The sequence below is a fragment of the Myotis myotis genome, unplaced genomic scaffold, assembly GCF_014108235.1.
Source record: "Myotis myotis isolate mMyoMyo1 unplaced genomic scaffold, mMyoMyo1.p scaffold_m19_p_13, whole genome shotgun sequence".
Classification (NCBI taxonomy): Eukaryota; Metazoa; Chordata; class Mammalia; order Chiroptera; family Vespertilionidae; genus Myotis; species Myotis myotis.
Genome location: NW_023416317.1, coordinates 18,389,007 through 18,404,984, shown reverse-complemented (window position 1 = coordinate 18,404,984; position 15,978 = coordinate 18,389,007). Strand labels below are relative to the sequence as shown.

General features: G+C 44.3%; 2 protein-coding genes across 25 annotated transcripts in view; one reads left to right on the top strand and one right to left on the bottom strand.

The window, feature by feature from the left end:
* The first annotated feature begins 2,234 nt into the window (after positions 1-2,234).
* On the top strand, positions 2,235-5,534 carry SMIM4 (small integral membrane protein 4). Its single transcript, XM_036331985.1, has 2 exons — positions 2,235-2,589; positions 5,431-5,534. The coding sequence occupies exons 1-2, from the start codon at positions 2,439-2,441 to the stop codon at positions 5,520-5,522; spliced, it is 243 nt and encodes an 80-aa protein (XP_036187878.1). The 5' UTR covers positions 2,235-2,438; the 3' UTR covers positions 5,523-5,534.
* Positions 5,535-12,761: 7,227 nt separating this feature from the next.
* Positions 12,762-15,978, bottom strand: part of PBRM1 (polybromo 1) — a 134,826-nt gene continuing 131,609 nt past the window's right edge. For 13 of the 24 annotated variants that reach the window (XM_036331957.1, XM_036331960.1, XM_036331953.1 and 10 more), the window contains one exon: positions 12,762-15,536. In XM_036331957.1, the coding sequence (XP_036187850.1) occupies positions 15,364-15,536 (173 nt within the window). In that variant the 3' untranslated portion in view covers positions 12,762-15,363. The remainder of the gene's footprint in view (positions 15,537-15,978) is intronic. The other 11 variants (XM_036331954.1, XM_036331968.1, XM_036331962.1 and 8 more) reach the window with 2 other exon arrangements.

The window sequence follows — 15,978 nt, the reverse complement described above, 5'->3', positions numbered from 1 at the left end:
GCCAATGGGCGCGGCGCGCGGAGCCAGGCCGGCCAATAGGCGCGCCCCTTGGCCCGGGAGGCGGGAGGCCCCGGGACGGGGCGAGACTGGCTCCCCAGCCCCCTGCCCCTCCCCCGAGTCGCCCGCGCGGCCGAGTTCTCTGCGCCCCCCTTAGGTCGCCACGGCGGCGATGGCGGCTTCTCCTGTCCCCCTCTCGGGAGGTCGGGGGCCTAAGAACAGCCGTTCCCGGGAGACTCCGGACGGGGGGGCGCGGCGGGTCCACCCGGCCCCCGTCCTTTCTCCCTCCTCCACGCCGGGTCTTCCCGCCCCTGCCTCCACCTTCGGTCCTCCCGACCTTAGCTCCTCTGCCCTCACCCGGCCCCGCGGGGGGTCCCTCTCCCGCCTCTGCCCTGACCAGCACTGCCCGCGGACCTGAGGTCCCTTCCACCCCGTTAGCGAGTAAAGAGCCCTTACCTTACCGCGCGCGCTCCCGGCCCCACGCATGGCGAGGCCCGCAGCGGCGAAGCTGCCCCTTTGCTCCCCGCCCCGCACCTCACCCAGGTGACCCTCTTCAGCTCCTTTTAACTCGGAGCAGGGCCGGGCCTTCCGCTCTCGGGCGGTGGGCCAGGCGCCACTGCGCCTGCCAGGTGAGACCTCAGCTAATGGCTGCACCGGCCAGCCCCCTCCTGGCTTCCCGCGCAGGCCCCCCCTGAGGTGCCTCGGTCTCTTCTAGCAACGTCGCTGGACTTTCCAGCGAAATTCGTCTTCCCTGCTTGGGACCACCCTCCACCTTGTTTCTGCGATTCAGATGCGTTTTCCAAGTCCGCACGTGTATCAGTTAATGCCCCGGGCCCCGAGGAGGCCGGACCAGCTCGGGTGGGCTGTTAGCGGCGGGCTGGCCCTCTGGACACTTTGTTGCCCAGGGTGTGATACTTGTGAACAGCACGGTGCCTTGGCTGAAGACCTACTGTGTGTCAGCCCCTGGCCGGGTGCTGATGCGGGTGGAGGCCCACAGCTGCGCCCACCCGAGGAGTCAGTGAGCAGGTGCGCCCTGGGGAGCCGGCCGCACGTGGGCTTCCTCTGGGCGGGAGATGGGCCCCAGAGTCACCAGGGAGACGGAGGGAGCATCGAGTGGGGCAGTTGACGTGTTGGCCCCAGAAGGCAGGTTATCCAGGGGCCCTGCTTTCATTCTCTCGTTTTCAGCCTGTTTTTGTAGCTTTGTGCCTATATCACCAAACTCTCTTCTTGGGTCTTAGTTTTCATTTTATTTTCTTTGATTGTCTAATAGTTGTCTCCCTTCTCAGAGGTAATGAGGTGACAGCCTCATTAGACCTCAGCAAGAGTGAAGGCCTTCAAGTCAGATCTCCGCATCTGCCTGGCTTAACCTCAACTCCTCACTTCTCCGTCTGGAAAAGGAGATGATGAAAATAGAGGCGAGGTCCAATAGGCTTCGGAACACATAGAAAGAGCAAGGGTTCTATAAATCATCATCATCATATTGCAGCTAATCTAATTGATCAGTTATACTTCAGGCTTTATTTGTATTATCTCTAAATCCTACCAGCATCAGAGGAAGGTCCCCATTTTGTGTAGCGAACTGAGGCACAGACTAAGGGACTGTGTGCGGGGCAGAGATGTGGTTTATCAAAGCCCATCCGTGTTGAACCATTAGTTCTTCTACGATTGTGAGATGATGTATCAAAAGCACGTACAAGTCCCTTCATAACGGTAAGTGCCCCACACAGGAAAGCTTTTCATTAATTTTAGGGTTGCTTGTCGCAAAATGCTTACCTAGACTTTTGTTGTGATGACCAAGTTCAGCTTTCAACAAGGCATATTAAATTCTGTTATTTTTAGAAGTCTGGTCACCGTTCACGGACTCCGAAATAAATGCAAGGCGTTGCGTAATTGCAATTATATTACGGTGCAGCACACGCTTAGTCCATCAGAGGGTCATCACTTCCATCAGGACTTAAAGGAAAAGATGGCGGTGGCAGAGCGGGGGTGGGGAGGAGGGCGGTAGGGGAGTGGGGGACGGCCGCCGACTCCCAGCACTAGCTTCACTGGGAGGCCCGGGTCCCCGCTGGCCGTCGCCACGTGGGAGGTCCCGCCCCCAGCCCCGCCCCCTAGCCCCGCCCCGCCTCCGGAGCCGAGACGCCTGCGCGAGCTCCCCTCCGGGCTCGGCCACACGGAGCACGCGCACTCCGCCACATTCTACTGGCGAATCCCCGCGCCTTGCCGTGCTCTGATTGGTGGATCCGGAGCTCCGCGCTGGGCTCCTGCAGATCTACCCGCCGGGAGCAGAGACCGGGTGGCGATGGCGCGGTGAACTCGACCGCTGGCCTCTGCAAGGGCAGGCAGGACAGCCTCGCCGCCACCCGGGCGCTTCAGGCCAGGGGCTGAGGCAGCTCCCGTCGGCCCTGGTTTCTCCGCACCCCTCTCCGCGACCTCGGTTGGGCATGTTTTCCAGGGCCCAGGTGAGGCGAGTTCTGCAGTGGGTGCCCGGAAAGCAGCGACTCGGCGTCTACAGGTTTCTGCCCTTCTTTTTTGTCCTGGGAGGAACGATGGAGTGGATCATGATTAAAGTGCGCGTGGGCAAGGAGACCTTCTGTAAGTGGGCATGCAGCAGCCTCCGTTTCATTTCAGGAAGGCAGGAGGTGGCATGGGGCCTTTTCCCCTGGGAGGTCGTCATTCCCAGGTTGCAGACCGCTCCTTCCACTCAGCGCTGAACTGCTTTTTCCGCGTCGGGCGGGCAAGTGCGGTTCCATTCACTGGGCCCTGGAGACCCGCCAGGGCTCACGGGGTCTCCTGTAAGCGGGGCAACAAAGGCACTTCGGCGTTCAACCCTGAGACCTTGCTCACACGTTGAAGGGAGTGCACGGGACTCCACTCAGGACGCTCTCCTCGCCAGCCCGCTGGTGTCCTGCTGTCTCGGGGACAGACTTGCTCACTGCACGGTAGACGGGGGTAGGAACCTGGGCATTCATGGAAACTGCTAACTGGCCAGTCCTCTCGGGGCTCTGTAGTCCAAACCCTGGAGGGAGCTGGTCTGCTCGCTTAGCTGATTACCACTGTTTCTACAGGCAGGTCATTGGCACCAGGGCCCAGCACTGGGAACGGAATGCCGGGCGCTGCTTTGCTGAGCATTATAGCTCCGCACAGGCTAGTCAGGGGTGGGCAAACTTTTTGACTCGAGGGCCACAATGGATTCTTAAACTGGACCCGAGGGCCGGAACGAAAGCATGGATGGAGTGTTTGTGTGAACTAATATAAATTCAAAGTAAACATCATTACATAAAAGGGTACGGTCTTTTTTTTTTTTTAGTTTTATTCATTTCAAACGGGCCGGATCAGGCCCGCGGGCTGTAGTTTGCCCACGGCTGGTGCTAGTTCGTCTCCTGGGGAGACTTCCCCAACCACCAGGCCCGCTCTGCTTTGTCCCTCCAGAAAGAATCTCTTGTGAATTGCCAATCCTCATTTAAAAAAAATTTTTTTAGCGCTTTTTAGTCTTTTTGTTCATCCATTCATCAGTATTTAATGAGCACTGATGAGAGGATGTAATGAACAAGGCAGAGGGCCCCCCACTGGAGATGCCTCAGCCCTTAGGTGGGAGAGAATGGGATCAGAGCAGGGCAGTAGGAGTAGCCCTTGAAAGGTAGCTGGAAGAGTTCTCTGCTGATGATTTTTCTCTGGGAGAAAGTTCATGCCATTTGGGGGTGGTTGAAGGGTCAGGGTCATGGCTGAGGAAGCGGTTGTCAGGCGTCACAGTGGACCCAGTCAGATGCATCAGTTTGGCCCCACAGGGCAAAGCAAGCAGTGAGGCATGGAGAAGGAAGTTGGGTTATTCTGTGGTTGGGGCTTTGAAGGTGTGTCAAGAAGTTATTGATCAGCCGAAGCCGGTTTGGCTCAGTGGATAGAGCATCAGCCTGCGGACTGAAGGGTCCCAGGTTCGATTCCGGTCAAGGGCATGTGCCTGGGTTGCGGGCACATCCCCAGTAGGGAGTGTGCAGGAGGCAGCTGATCGATGTTTCTCTCTCATCGATGTTTCTAACTCTCTATCTCTCTCCCTTCCTCTCTGTAAAAAATTAATAAAAATATATTAAAATTAAAAAAAAAGTTATTGATCAGAGAGGGAATTTCAGCTGGTTTGGGCAGGAAGAGAGAAGGAGGGGTGGGGGCGGAGGGAGGTACTCAGGGGAAGAAGTTGGTAAAGGTCCAAGGACAGAAGGGCTAGAAAGGTGGTAGAGGTGATGGTCAGAGCAGAATGGATGGATGACTTCATAGGAACAGCGCCAGTGGGTGGCAGAAGTTGTGTGGGGAAGGCAGGGAAGTGAGGGAGGCTAGTGCTTTATCCCTAAGGGGACAGGGGTGCTGCCTGGGACAGGATAGGGTCAAGGAGCCAGAGCTAGATGCTGTTTTCAGTGACTGAAAAGGAAGTGATGGAGAACAGGTACCAGTGCAGAGAAGACGGTGGCAAATGGCACAAGCCCTGAAGGAAGAGGGTGGCAAATCAGAAGTCCAGAAAGCAGCAGCTGAGAACAAGGAAGCTGACCTCAGCTCCCCACCCCAAGTTCTTGGGTGTGGGAGAGGGAGCAGCAGAGCCACAGCTGGGGAAGTGCCTTTGAGGGGCCATGCTTCAGTTAAGAAGGATGATTTCGAGAGTAGAAATTGTGGGGGATACGGAAGTGAGGGAAGTTTTAAAATCTTAAATCATTGCTAAGAGGTATGATAGGATATGATCCTGTCTTTGAAGATACTTTTTTTTTTTTTTAATTCTCATCAGAGGATTTTTTTTCATTGATTTTTAGAGAGTGGAAAGGAGTGGGGAGGAAGAGAGAGAAATATTGATATGACAGAGACACACGACACATTGGTTGGTTGCCTTCTGCAAGCACCCTGACCAGGGCCAGGGATTGAACCTGAATCCAAAGTATGTGCCCTTGACAGGAATCGAACCCCAGACCCTACAATATGCAGCTCAACACTCTAACCCCTGAGCACACCAGCCAGAGTGAAGATACCAACTCTTACCGTGCTATTGAAGTCCAGAACTTCATTAACATAGCCTTATTTAACTCATGTTTTAAATTACTTTGGCATTGAATTAATGTTGAGCATGAGCTGGTTTGGCTCAGCGGATAGAGTGTAGGCCCATGGACTGAAGGGTCCCTGGTTTGATTCCGGTCAAGGGCATGTACCTCTGTTGCAGGCTCCATCCTGGTCCTGGGAGGCAACCAATCAGTGTGTCTGTCTCTCCCCCTTCCTTCCACTCTCTCTAAAAATAAATGGAAAAATATCCTTGGGTGAGAATTTACAAAATAGCCCCAAAAACATTAATGTTGAGATTCAGATATAGTGACCAACCTATACTACTGGTTAAATTACTTAGATCTTAGTATTTTTAATTCTTCAGTTTCTTAAAAATCTAAGTAAAATTTTTGTTCAATACAGATGATGTCTACCGGAGAAAAGCCTCAGAAAGACAGTATCAGAGAAGGCTGGAAGAAGCATCAGAGGCTGAACTTCAGCAGTCAATAAAGTGAATATGAAATTTTTCTAGTTTCAAATTCTTTAAAAATGTACATTCATTAAAAAATACACTTAGTGTTGGGGGAGCACTTTGTGAAGTGTATGATTGACCACTGTGCTGTACACTTGAAACTAATACAAAATAATACTGAATGTAAACTGTGATTAAAAAACAACAAAACCAAAAGCTGGCATAGCTCAGTGGTTGAGTGTCGACCTATGAACCAGGCGGTTGCAGTTCAATTCCCGGTAGGGGCACATGCCCAGGTTGCAGGCTCGGTCCCCAGTGTGTGTGTGCGGGAGGCAGCCAATCGGTGATTCACTCTCATCATTGATGTTTCTACCTGTCTCTCCCTCTCTGAAATCAATTAAAAAATATTATAAAGGCCTAACTGGTTTGGCTCAGTGGATAGAGCATCGGTCTGCAGACTGAAAGGTCCCAGGATCGATTCCGGTCAAGGCCATGTACCTTAGTTGCGGACACATTCCCAGTAGGAGGTGTGCGGGAGGCAGCTGATTCATGTTTCTAACTCTCTATCCCTCTCCCTCTCTGTAAAAATCAGTAAAATATATAAAATAAATAAATAAAAAATATTTTAAAAACCCAACATACAACACATTGCTAACATCCCAGCAAGTTTCTCCTTTCCTATGCACGTATGGATGGTGTTCACCGGGCTCTAAGGTCTGCATGGGAGAATTTGAACATGCTTGGAAAACTGCAGCCCATATTTTCTACTTCAGTGACATCTCTGTGCAGTCTACATTCGAGGGGAGAATTAAATTTGAAGCATAAAAATGTTCTTAGATACCTAGTTCGTGCCAGGCAATTTAATCTGGAATTTGCATTCTCTAGTTGCCAGAAAATGGCATTCCTGTACATTTGGCAAGGAGAGGGATCAGGAGTTGTGTCTGATACAAAGACATCGGAGTCAGTTTAATTTCATTCTGACTACCTTCAACAAAAGGTGAATTATTAACCATAGAGAGGCAGCTTTACATTTATAATTTCCACAGCTACTCCTTAGTTTTCAGTTTTTTTGTCACATACTGAACTTGACAACCAAAAATAAACTGGACAATTTGGTAGTATTTTACTGCAACTCATTTCATTGTATTCAATAATGGGCAGTCTGAGTAAAAGAAAATGATATATCATTTTAATGGCTGACTCTAACAGTTTAGTTCTTACAAAAAGAAAAATGAAGCACAGTGGGTGTGGCTCAGTGGTTGAGCATGGTCCTGTGAACCAGGGGGGTTAAGGTTCAATTTCCTTAGGGCACATACTCGATCCCCAGTAGGGGGTGTGCAGGAAGCAGCCAATCAATGATTCTCATCATTGGTGCTTCTCTCTCCTCTCTGAAATCAATAATTATTTTAAAATAAAAACAAGAAAGATGAATATAATTATGTAATAGCCAATATCCTACTAGAATAACTAATAAAAGTACATACGTGGTTAATAATGACCTTTAATGAGTACTGAATATTATTTTGTGATATTAGACAAATTATAGAACAGTTTTTCTTGAATCAGTTACTAATGGTAGATTTTTTTTCAGTAGGCAATTTTTTTTTTTTTTTTTTAGAGAGTGGAAGGGAGAGGGAGAGACAGAAACATCGATGTGAGACAGACACATTGATTGGTTGCCTCCCGCACACCCTCGATCAGGGCAGGGAGCCTGCAGCTGAAGTATGTGCCCTTGACCAGAATCGAACCTGGGACCCTTCAGTCCCCAGGCTGATGCTCCATCCATTGAACCAAATTGGCTAGGACCAAAGATTTTTTTTTTTTTTAAAAAACAGCTCCATTGAGGTATAATTCCTATCATGACCAACATTTCAGTCATTATAAATGTTCCAATTCAAATTCAAACCTAGTTTTTGGATACTGCTGTCACCCCAAAGTTCCATCGTGCCATGTGCAATCAATCACTGCCAAGATAGCATGGTTCCTTCCCAGGCACGTGGTAGCTCCAGCAGCAAGCTCTGTGGGAGACTTACCTAAGGTTTTCTCATTTTAGATTTTCCCAGTTAAATCTGACTGACCCACTGCTTGTCCAAACCAGGACTGCAACATCAGGGTAGCAATGTTGTAGGTTTTCCTAGTTCATTTCTCTCCATTTTGCCTCTTTTAATTAATAAAATCACAGACTTCCTCCTGGCCCCCCAATTGATGCTACATTCTTTCTGGCAGTAAAGCTGCTGGGTTTTGTGTTTTTGCCACCAGACCCACACTGGTCAAGCCACTCAATTTTTGCCACTGACCTGGGTGGGGGCTGAGAGGCTGAATGAAAGCAGCCCCAGGTAAAAAGGCCACCGACTGTTGGCTGTTTTTAACCAAAGTTTGAGCAGTTTTTCAAGAATAAAATGTTCTCGCCCTAGCCAGTTTGGCTCAGTGGATGGAGCGTCGGCCTGGGGACTCAAGGGTCCCGGGTTCGATTCCGGTCAGGGGCATGTGCCTTGGTTGTGGGCGTGTCCCTGGTGGGTGTGCAGGAGGCAGCTGATAACTGTTTCTGACTCTCTATCCCTCACCCTTCCTCTCTATAAAAAAATCAATAAAATATATATACATATATATATATTAAAAGGTTCTCAATTTGTAAAATACAAATAAAAATGTACTTTTCAGATCTCTTACACAGAACTGCCTTAAAAAGAACTTTTTTTGTTTTCCTATCACTGCTTGAATACCTACTTTCCTGTGTGAAAATTATTTCCTCCTAAAACATACCCATTAAATGAATCTAGTCCAGGAACTATTTCCTAAACAATTCAAGGATCAATCAGGATGCCTTTCAGTGCAGCCTGAATTCTTGGTGAAATTCTAAAGGGAAAAAATTATAACTTACTTTACTTTTTTGCAGAATTCACATTTAATCATGGACATAAAAGACCTAAGTAAAATTTGTTTAATGCAGACAAGATCATTGTAACCAGGATAATTATGCAGATTACATTTGTCAGCTGCCACTTTGTAAACATTTTGCTAGGGTGCTGGGAATTCCAGACATTACATTACTTGCTCTGGTAAACCCTTCCCTTGCCAGGCTCCATTAACATGCAAGGGCTGGATGGAGCTCTTGTGAACTGGGGCGGGAGACAGGCTTCACACACACCTCGGTGATAGAAGATACTGCTTTCAAATAGCTGCTAAATAAAGAGGCTGCTCCTTCCCTAAGAAATGTAAACGTCACAGTGTAAAGCTACCATAGACTTGCCTAAATCATAGGCCCAGTCTATTGGTAGAGATTTTGTAATTTGATCCAGAATAAGTTTGGGTTAGCTGATAGAAAATGCAAAGGCATCTTCCCATGCTTGGAGAGCCACATTCTACATCTTTTGAAACAAGAAAATAGCTACATATTAAAGAACACGTGTTTCAAAAGTTTATTTTTCATGAATAAGAAGCAAATGATCTCTGTCACAAACACAACTCTTCCTAAATTGTTTAGGGATTTGTTTTTCTAATTTTAGTCCATTTATGTTGGAACCAATTCAGTATAAAGAGCCACTGATTATCTCATTAAAGTACTGCCTGAAGCAAACTCAGAATCACTGCCCAGAGATGGACTGTGAAGACCAGTGATGGTCAGCAGCCCCTGGGGGAGGAAGGTGGTTCTCAGGTGCACTTGCATCACCTCAAGAACTGCTGGTGAATCTCACCACAGGCATTTTACTGGTTGGACTGCAGCATAAGAAAATTGTGGTATGATACAATTTTATGGCCTTATTCCATGTTCCTCCACCCCCCAATTTAGAAGTTTAATATTTGCTACATATAGAGAATACTTAACACGTTTTTACAAAGAATAGTTGTAAATACTAATAAAATAATCTAACTTCTATATCTGCTGTGGGTTCCTTCCCTGGTCCACCTTCCTGACTCCATCCTAGAATCACTCGTCTGAAATTTGTGTTGATCTTCCCTAGAGCTTTTTTTCCAATATATTTTATTGATTTTACAGAGAGGAAGAGTTAGAAACATCAATCAGCTGCCTCCTGCATGCCCCCCACTGGGGATGTGCCTGCAACCAAGGTACATGCCCTTGACCAGAATCGAACCTGGGACCCTTCAGGTTGCAGGCCGACGCTGTATTCACTGAGCCAAACCCAATTAGGGTGAGCTTTTATACACACACACACACACACACACACACACACACACACACATATATATACTAGAGTCCAGGTGCACGGATTCATGCACTGGTGAGGGGTCCCTCGGCCTGGCCGGGGGATCAGGCCAAAAGACCCCACTGGTGTACGTTCTGGGCCGGGGAGGGACCATGGGAGGACTCCAGGATGTGTCCAGCTCATCTTGCTCAGTTCCCATTGGCCAGACCCCAAGCTAACCTACAGGTCGGAGCGTCTGCCCCCTGGTTGTCAGTGCTTGTCATAGTGACTGGTCAAATGGTCGGACACTTAGCATATTAGGCTTTTATTATATAGGATATTAGAGCCCTGGCCAGGTAGCTCAGGTGGTTAGAGCATTGTCCCAACATGCCAAGGTTGCGGGTTCAACATCCCCGGTCAGGGCACTTACAAGCAGCAATCAATGAATGCATAAATAAGTGGAACAAATCAATGTTTCTCTCAAATCAATAAAAAATGTTTTATTCACACACACACACACACACACACACACACACACACACTAATTTACTGAAGGTCAACAAACCTTTGAAGATGACAGGTTAATTTCTGACTCCAAGGCAAGGAGACTAGCAAAGCAATTACTGTATTAAATTGAAGATACTTTCAGGGCACGTTAGTTTGGATGCTATAGAGCAGGGATGGGGAATATCAGGCTCTTGGTCCCTATAAAGCCTGAGAAATCATTTGGTCTGGCCCTGCCAATAAATCTGAGCTTTTTTCATAGCAACATAAATTTATATTAAGTGAATTCTATTAAGCAAATGATATTATGGCCCTTGGCAGAAAAGGTTCCCCTTCCCTGCTATAGCATAAAAATTAACTTTGTTAACCAAGTTGCAAGCTTTCTTTTTAACTTTGCTTCAAAAACTTTTTTTTTGTTAACCCTCACCTGAGGATATTTTTCCCATTGGTTTTTTTTTTTTTTTTTTAAATATATTTTTTATTGATTTTTTACAGAGAGGAAGGGAGAGAGATAGAGAGTTAGAAACATCGATGAGAGAGAAACATCGATCAGCTGCCTCCTGCACATCTCTTACTGGGGATATGCCCGCAACCCAGGTACATGCCCTTGACCGGAATCGAACCTGGGACCTTTCAGTCCGCAGGCCGACGCTCTATCCACTGAGCCAAACCGGTTTCGGCTCCCATTGGTTTTTAGAGGGGGGAGGTATAAAAGATAAACATCTATGTGAGAGAGACACATTGATTAGTTGCCTCCTGCACATGTCCCAACTGAGCCAGGGAACAAACCTGCAACCAGGTACATGCCCTTGACCAGGAATTGAACCCAGGACCCTTCGGTGCAAAGACCTGGTGCTCTACCACTGAGCAATATGGCCAGGGCTCAAAAAAACTTTAACCTTCCTAAGGAATATGACTCTACCCCATCAGACACTGGAAGGATTTAAGAGAACTTGAATACATTTAAAGGGCATTGCACCTTGGCCAGTGTTCTCAGTGGTTAGAGCATTGGCTCAAACACCAAAGGGTCACGGGTTCGATTCCTGGTCAAGGGCATGTGCCTGGGTTGCAGGTTGGATCCCCAGCCCTGTTGGGTGTATATGGAAAGCAACTAATTGATATGTCTCTCTCACACAGATGTTTCTCTCTACCCCATCCCCACCCTCCCCCTGCTTCCACTCTCTAAAAAAACCAATGGAAAAAATATCCTCAGGTGAGGATCAACAAAAAGGCATTGCTCTTATATGCCGATTGTAGAACTGCAGTGCCCCCTAGTGTCAACTACAAGGCAAAAATTATAACAACAGAACCCCCACAATACTCAATCTAGAATGACAAGCCTAATTAGCATTTATTGCTAGAAATCTACCTCCACTGTAGTGTTGTGGAAAGAATTTGGGCTTTGGAGCTTCACTTGATCATCTGAACTGATAAAATACCTAAGTTAGGAACATAGTAACTTTGTTCATCTAGCAGCCCTATTTTGGAAGTTTTGTCTAATCTCTCTGATGTAAATTAATTACATTAATATCTTTTTTTAAGTTTGATTTTTTCCAACTGAATAACCTCTCTTTAAAACAAAATGCACTTGGAACATGAGGCTTTCCAAAGGATTTCTCTTCTAGTAGAATATTATCAATTTTTTAGTCTTCACACATGTGAAATTTCTTGCCATTTTTATGTGCAATCCAATGAATACATAAATTTTTGGGTTAGAAACAGTCTGTTAGGTTCTAAACTTTCCTTCAGCTGACCTAGCACACTTCCAAACTAAAAAGAAATAGAGTAATACTTGGCGGTATTTGTTTGCTCATAGTGTTTAGTTGGAATGTTTTATACATCACTGATCCAAAATATACTCATGAACAAAGATGTATGCACAGCCCTAAGCTTAGGAGAACAGAATCACAGGGATTTGCAAAGTGATATTAGAGGAAAACAGTTGGTTGATTTTACCAACACTTTCTATTAAAAGTGTGGTCATGTTTTAAGAGCTTATAAGCATGTTAAAGACATACCTGGGACACTTATCTCTTCTGATCACAAACAACTATTTGAAGCGGATTATATGGCTTTATGATCTAGGACAGTGATGGCGAACCTTTTGAGCTCAGCGTGTCAGCATTTTGAAAAACCCTAACTTAACTCTGGTGCCGTGTCACATATAGAAATTTTTTGATATTTGCAACCATAGTAAAACAAAGACTTATATTTTTGATATTTATTTTATATATTTAAATGCCACTTAACAAAGAAAAATCAACCAAAAAAATGAGTTCGTGTGTCACCTCTGACACGCGTGTCATAGGTTCGTCATCACTGATCTAGGACATGCTTTACCTTCTGCAATCAGTAACTCTTTTTTTAATTTAATTTTATTTTGCAATCAGTAACTCTTTAATTTTAACTGAAACCTGCATTTCTGCCCATCCTGAGGACAGCAGTGGCTACATTTGGCTTTGTGTTAATGCTCCTGAGCCCTGGACCAGTGTCTGGACACTTGAGGAGCGCTCTTCCCCTAAATTAGCAGCTGTATCCCTGTCAGCACAAAACCAAGCTTTGCAGGAGTTAACCCGTTTGAAGCTAACATCTGAGACAAGCTTTAACAAACAACCAAATCTGGTTAATCCAAATCACTTTGCAAACTCCATTTTTATTTGGATTAAAAAGCTTTAGATGAACAAACATATAATACATACATGTTATAAGACTAGTTACCACGTAAAACTCTTTTGATACAGAAATTAGAATAAACCAAGTTTTAATCAAGTCTGAAAATGTTCAAGCTCAAAAGTCAACACCACCAATTTGGAGTTTTACACAGAGAAGCATCCCCTCTCAATTCTTCCTCATAGGAAGACAAGGGTGGCTTCAAAAACGAAACAATTAAAGGTCTTTTAAATCAGTTGGCTGACATATTATTTTAAACCTATAGGTTTCCTCCACACACATAAACAAAATTCTTTTCCACATGAACTTATATTTTGAAAACACTTAGGCCGTTATGCTTTCTAAGCCATATCACTACAATTCCTAAACTCATGGATAAAAGGTGTATAGTTAACTTGTACTTTTTTAAATGAGCAAAATTTCTTTTTTTTGGAAGATGGCTGACCTCAAATTTCCTAAATATTAACTGATATTCCCCAAGTTAATATACAGAAAGACATGATTCTAAAATAAATTATTTTTTTTTAAAGAAAAACTTAATTAGGGCCTGCCCAGTAGCCCCCTGGCCCGACTCTGTACTGCCTTAGGGAAGCTCCTGGCCGGGTCTGTGGTTCCGATAGCACCTCCAGACACTGGGAAGGAGTCCGGAGGAGGAGTGCTCTGGCTTCTAATGCCCCATGTAGCCCACAGTAAAGTTTTTAGAGACTTCCCAAGAAGTCTCATCCAGACCTTAAAAAGGGAAATAAAATGGACGCATGAAATAAATAAATAACTTAACCAAAATTAAATTTCAGGTTCTTTGGTGTAATTCAAGGATGTCTAGAAATAAAATAATCTGATTGTATTATACAGTCCATGATGATTCAATGGCCCAATAACCAGGAACTGAAGATTTCTTTATCTGATTCAGTTTAACAATAAGGTACTGATATACTATTGCAATACATTTTTTTTTTAAATTCAGAATTATTTAAAATACTTGATGCAAACTGAGATCCAGTGGTTGACTATAGGCAATTAAGTTACAAGGGCCTCCTATGTAGATACAAGAGACTTTTATCCATTCTACACACTTTTGTCCCCATGATTTAATAAGAATGGTAATGAAATACCAGGTATTGAGTCATACCAGACTAAAAGAAAAAAGTATCCTCTGAAAGTCACTCTTTCAACTTACACACAGCAGTGGAAGGTCAACCACAATGGCAACCACTTTGCTACAATAAAGCAGGTTTCCAAAAACCCTAGAAACACTGTTCCATATTTGCTGCTTTTTACCTGTCTGAGCATCATACACTGCCTCCAAATGTTTATTTTAGGGTCATATGAGACAAGGTCATCAAACCCAAGTGTTTAGGGTCTGTAATGGACTTTTTCATGAGCATTTTCTTAAATTATGATGCCTTTCTCTTGAAATTTAAAAGCACAAGCTGAATTTTAAATATTTTAGGAAGTTTTAAATTTCTGGTTGAGAATTACAACGAAGAAACTTAGAAAAAAAGAAAGCCGCTTCTGACGAGGAAACAAAGAGTACTAAAGCATTTGCATACACAGGCGGTCTACCCATTTACAATTAGGCTTCTGATACAGCTCATATCTAGTGATGCACGCCCTTTGTTAGTTTAGGTATTATGCTGAAAAGTAAATCACCTCCATGGATGAACTTCAAATATTTTTTTCAATGTAAGAGATTTAAAATTTTAAATCATCTAACACGTATAGGCATAAATTGTGAATTATTATTCATAGATCAAAAGTACCCTTAAACTTACCTGCCAAGACTAAGAATAATTCAGGGTTGTGCACATGTTCTATAAAAATAACTGACACCATAGACATCTAACTCAGCACAAGAAAAAGTACTCTCTCTCCAGGTGTCCGGGAGATGCACCAGCTGCAGAAAGATACACAGCACTGACTTCAGATTTCTGCAGCAAGCCTCTGAGTTAATAGAGCAAATGTGCCATGTCTGCCAAACACGTATAACCTAAATAACAACCTTTCACATCACCTGTAACACACTTTTTGGGAAAGTGGCTTAAGATATTCAGGCACATGAAACAGACAGAAGTACACTCCCTTCTCTAAGATGTAAACTAGGACCAACTTCACATTTCATTGTCAACTTAAACTAATCTGTAAACTCGTGTGTGTGTGTGTGTGTGTGTGTGTGTGTGTGTGTATTTTTTCAGTTTGTTCTTTTATAAAAACAAAAACCAAAAAACCCTAATCCAAGACAAAACCTTTGATGGTTTCAGTTCCATGGCAACAAGTAAAAAGATAAAATTCCAAGTCTACACATATACAACCAATTATGAAACTGGTTTTAAACGAAGGAAATATATGCAAAAAATCTTTGTGTATTTGATAAAGTCAACTTAATATAACAAAAACAAATTGAAATAGCTTATTAAAAGTATCCTTATATAAAAATGGCCTTGTGATGTACAGTAAAATGCAATAAAAATTATCATCCTTTGTTCTTTCCCCCCACCCCCTGTAACTATGTGGCTACTATTCCACAAAACTCATTATGCTTCTATAAAAGAAACGTAATAGATGTGATTAAAGGTTTTCTAGATTGTATGCTTGGCGAATGTTGAGGGTGTCTCGGAGCATCAAATCCCGAAGGCGCCAGAGGGCATCTGCCATGGTGGTGTGAGCCCCTTTACTTTTCAGCCAGTGAGAGGGTAGGCGGCTCTCTTGTTCTTTTGACAAATGGACATCACGCCTTCGAGCTGAAAATTAAAGTACAGACAGAGGAATATAAATAGGAATTTTAAGGTAACAAATTTTCCCTCAGTCCTAAGGTCTGATAGATTAGAACATAAAAACATAATGATTTATTTAATATTATAAATTTTAACTCTGCAGAATATTTCCAAGCAAATTTCTTATATAATTTTATTAGACATCTTGGTTTTTAGAAAACTACTTCACTTAGGTAGGTATGAGACTACCTAACTAGGGATGTGTTGTTTTATGCTTTGTATTTTAGAAATTACCTAATTTATAATAATGACTTCACCAAAGAGCTGTACAAACACCTAAAAGATTAGGTTATTAGTATTTTTTTGTAGCCACTCCTGATAATTAATAATTACTTCCATGTGAAGAAAAACTCCTAAAAAGGTAAATGTGAAGAAAGGTAAAACATAGCTACTACTCTTATAAAAGAAA

Coding starts and splice junctions, on each gene's coding strand:
- SMIM4 (XM_036331985.1), top strand. CDS start 2,439: ATGTTTTCCAGGGCCCAGGTGAGGCGAGTTCTGCAGTGGGTGCCCGGA. Junction 2,590..5,430: donor CGTGGGCAAGGAGACCTTCT/GTAAGTGGGCAT, acceptor TGTTCAATACAG/ATGATGTCTACCGGAGAAAA.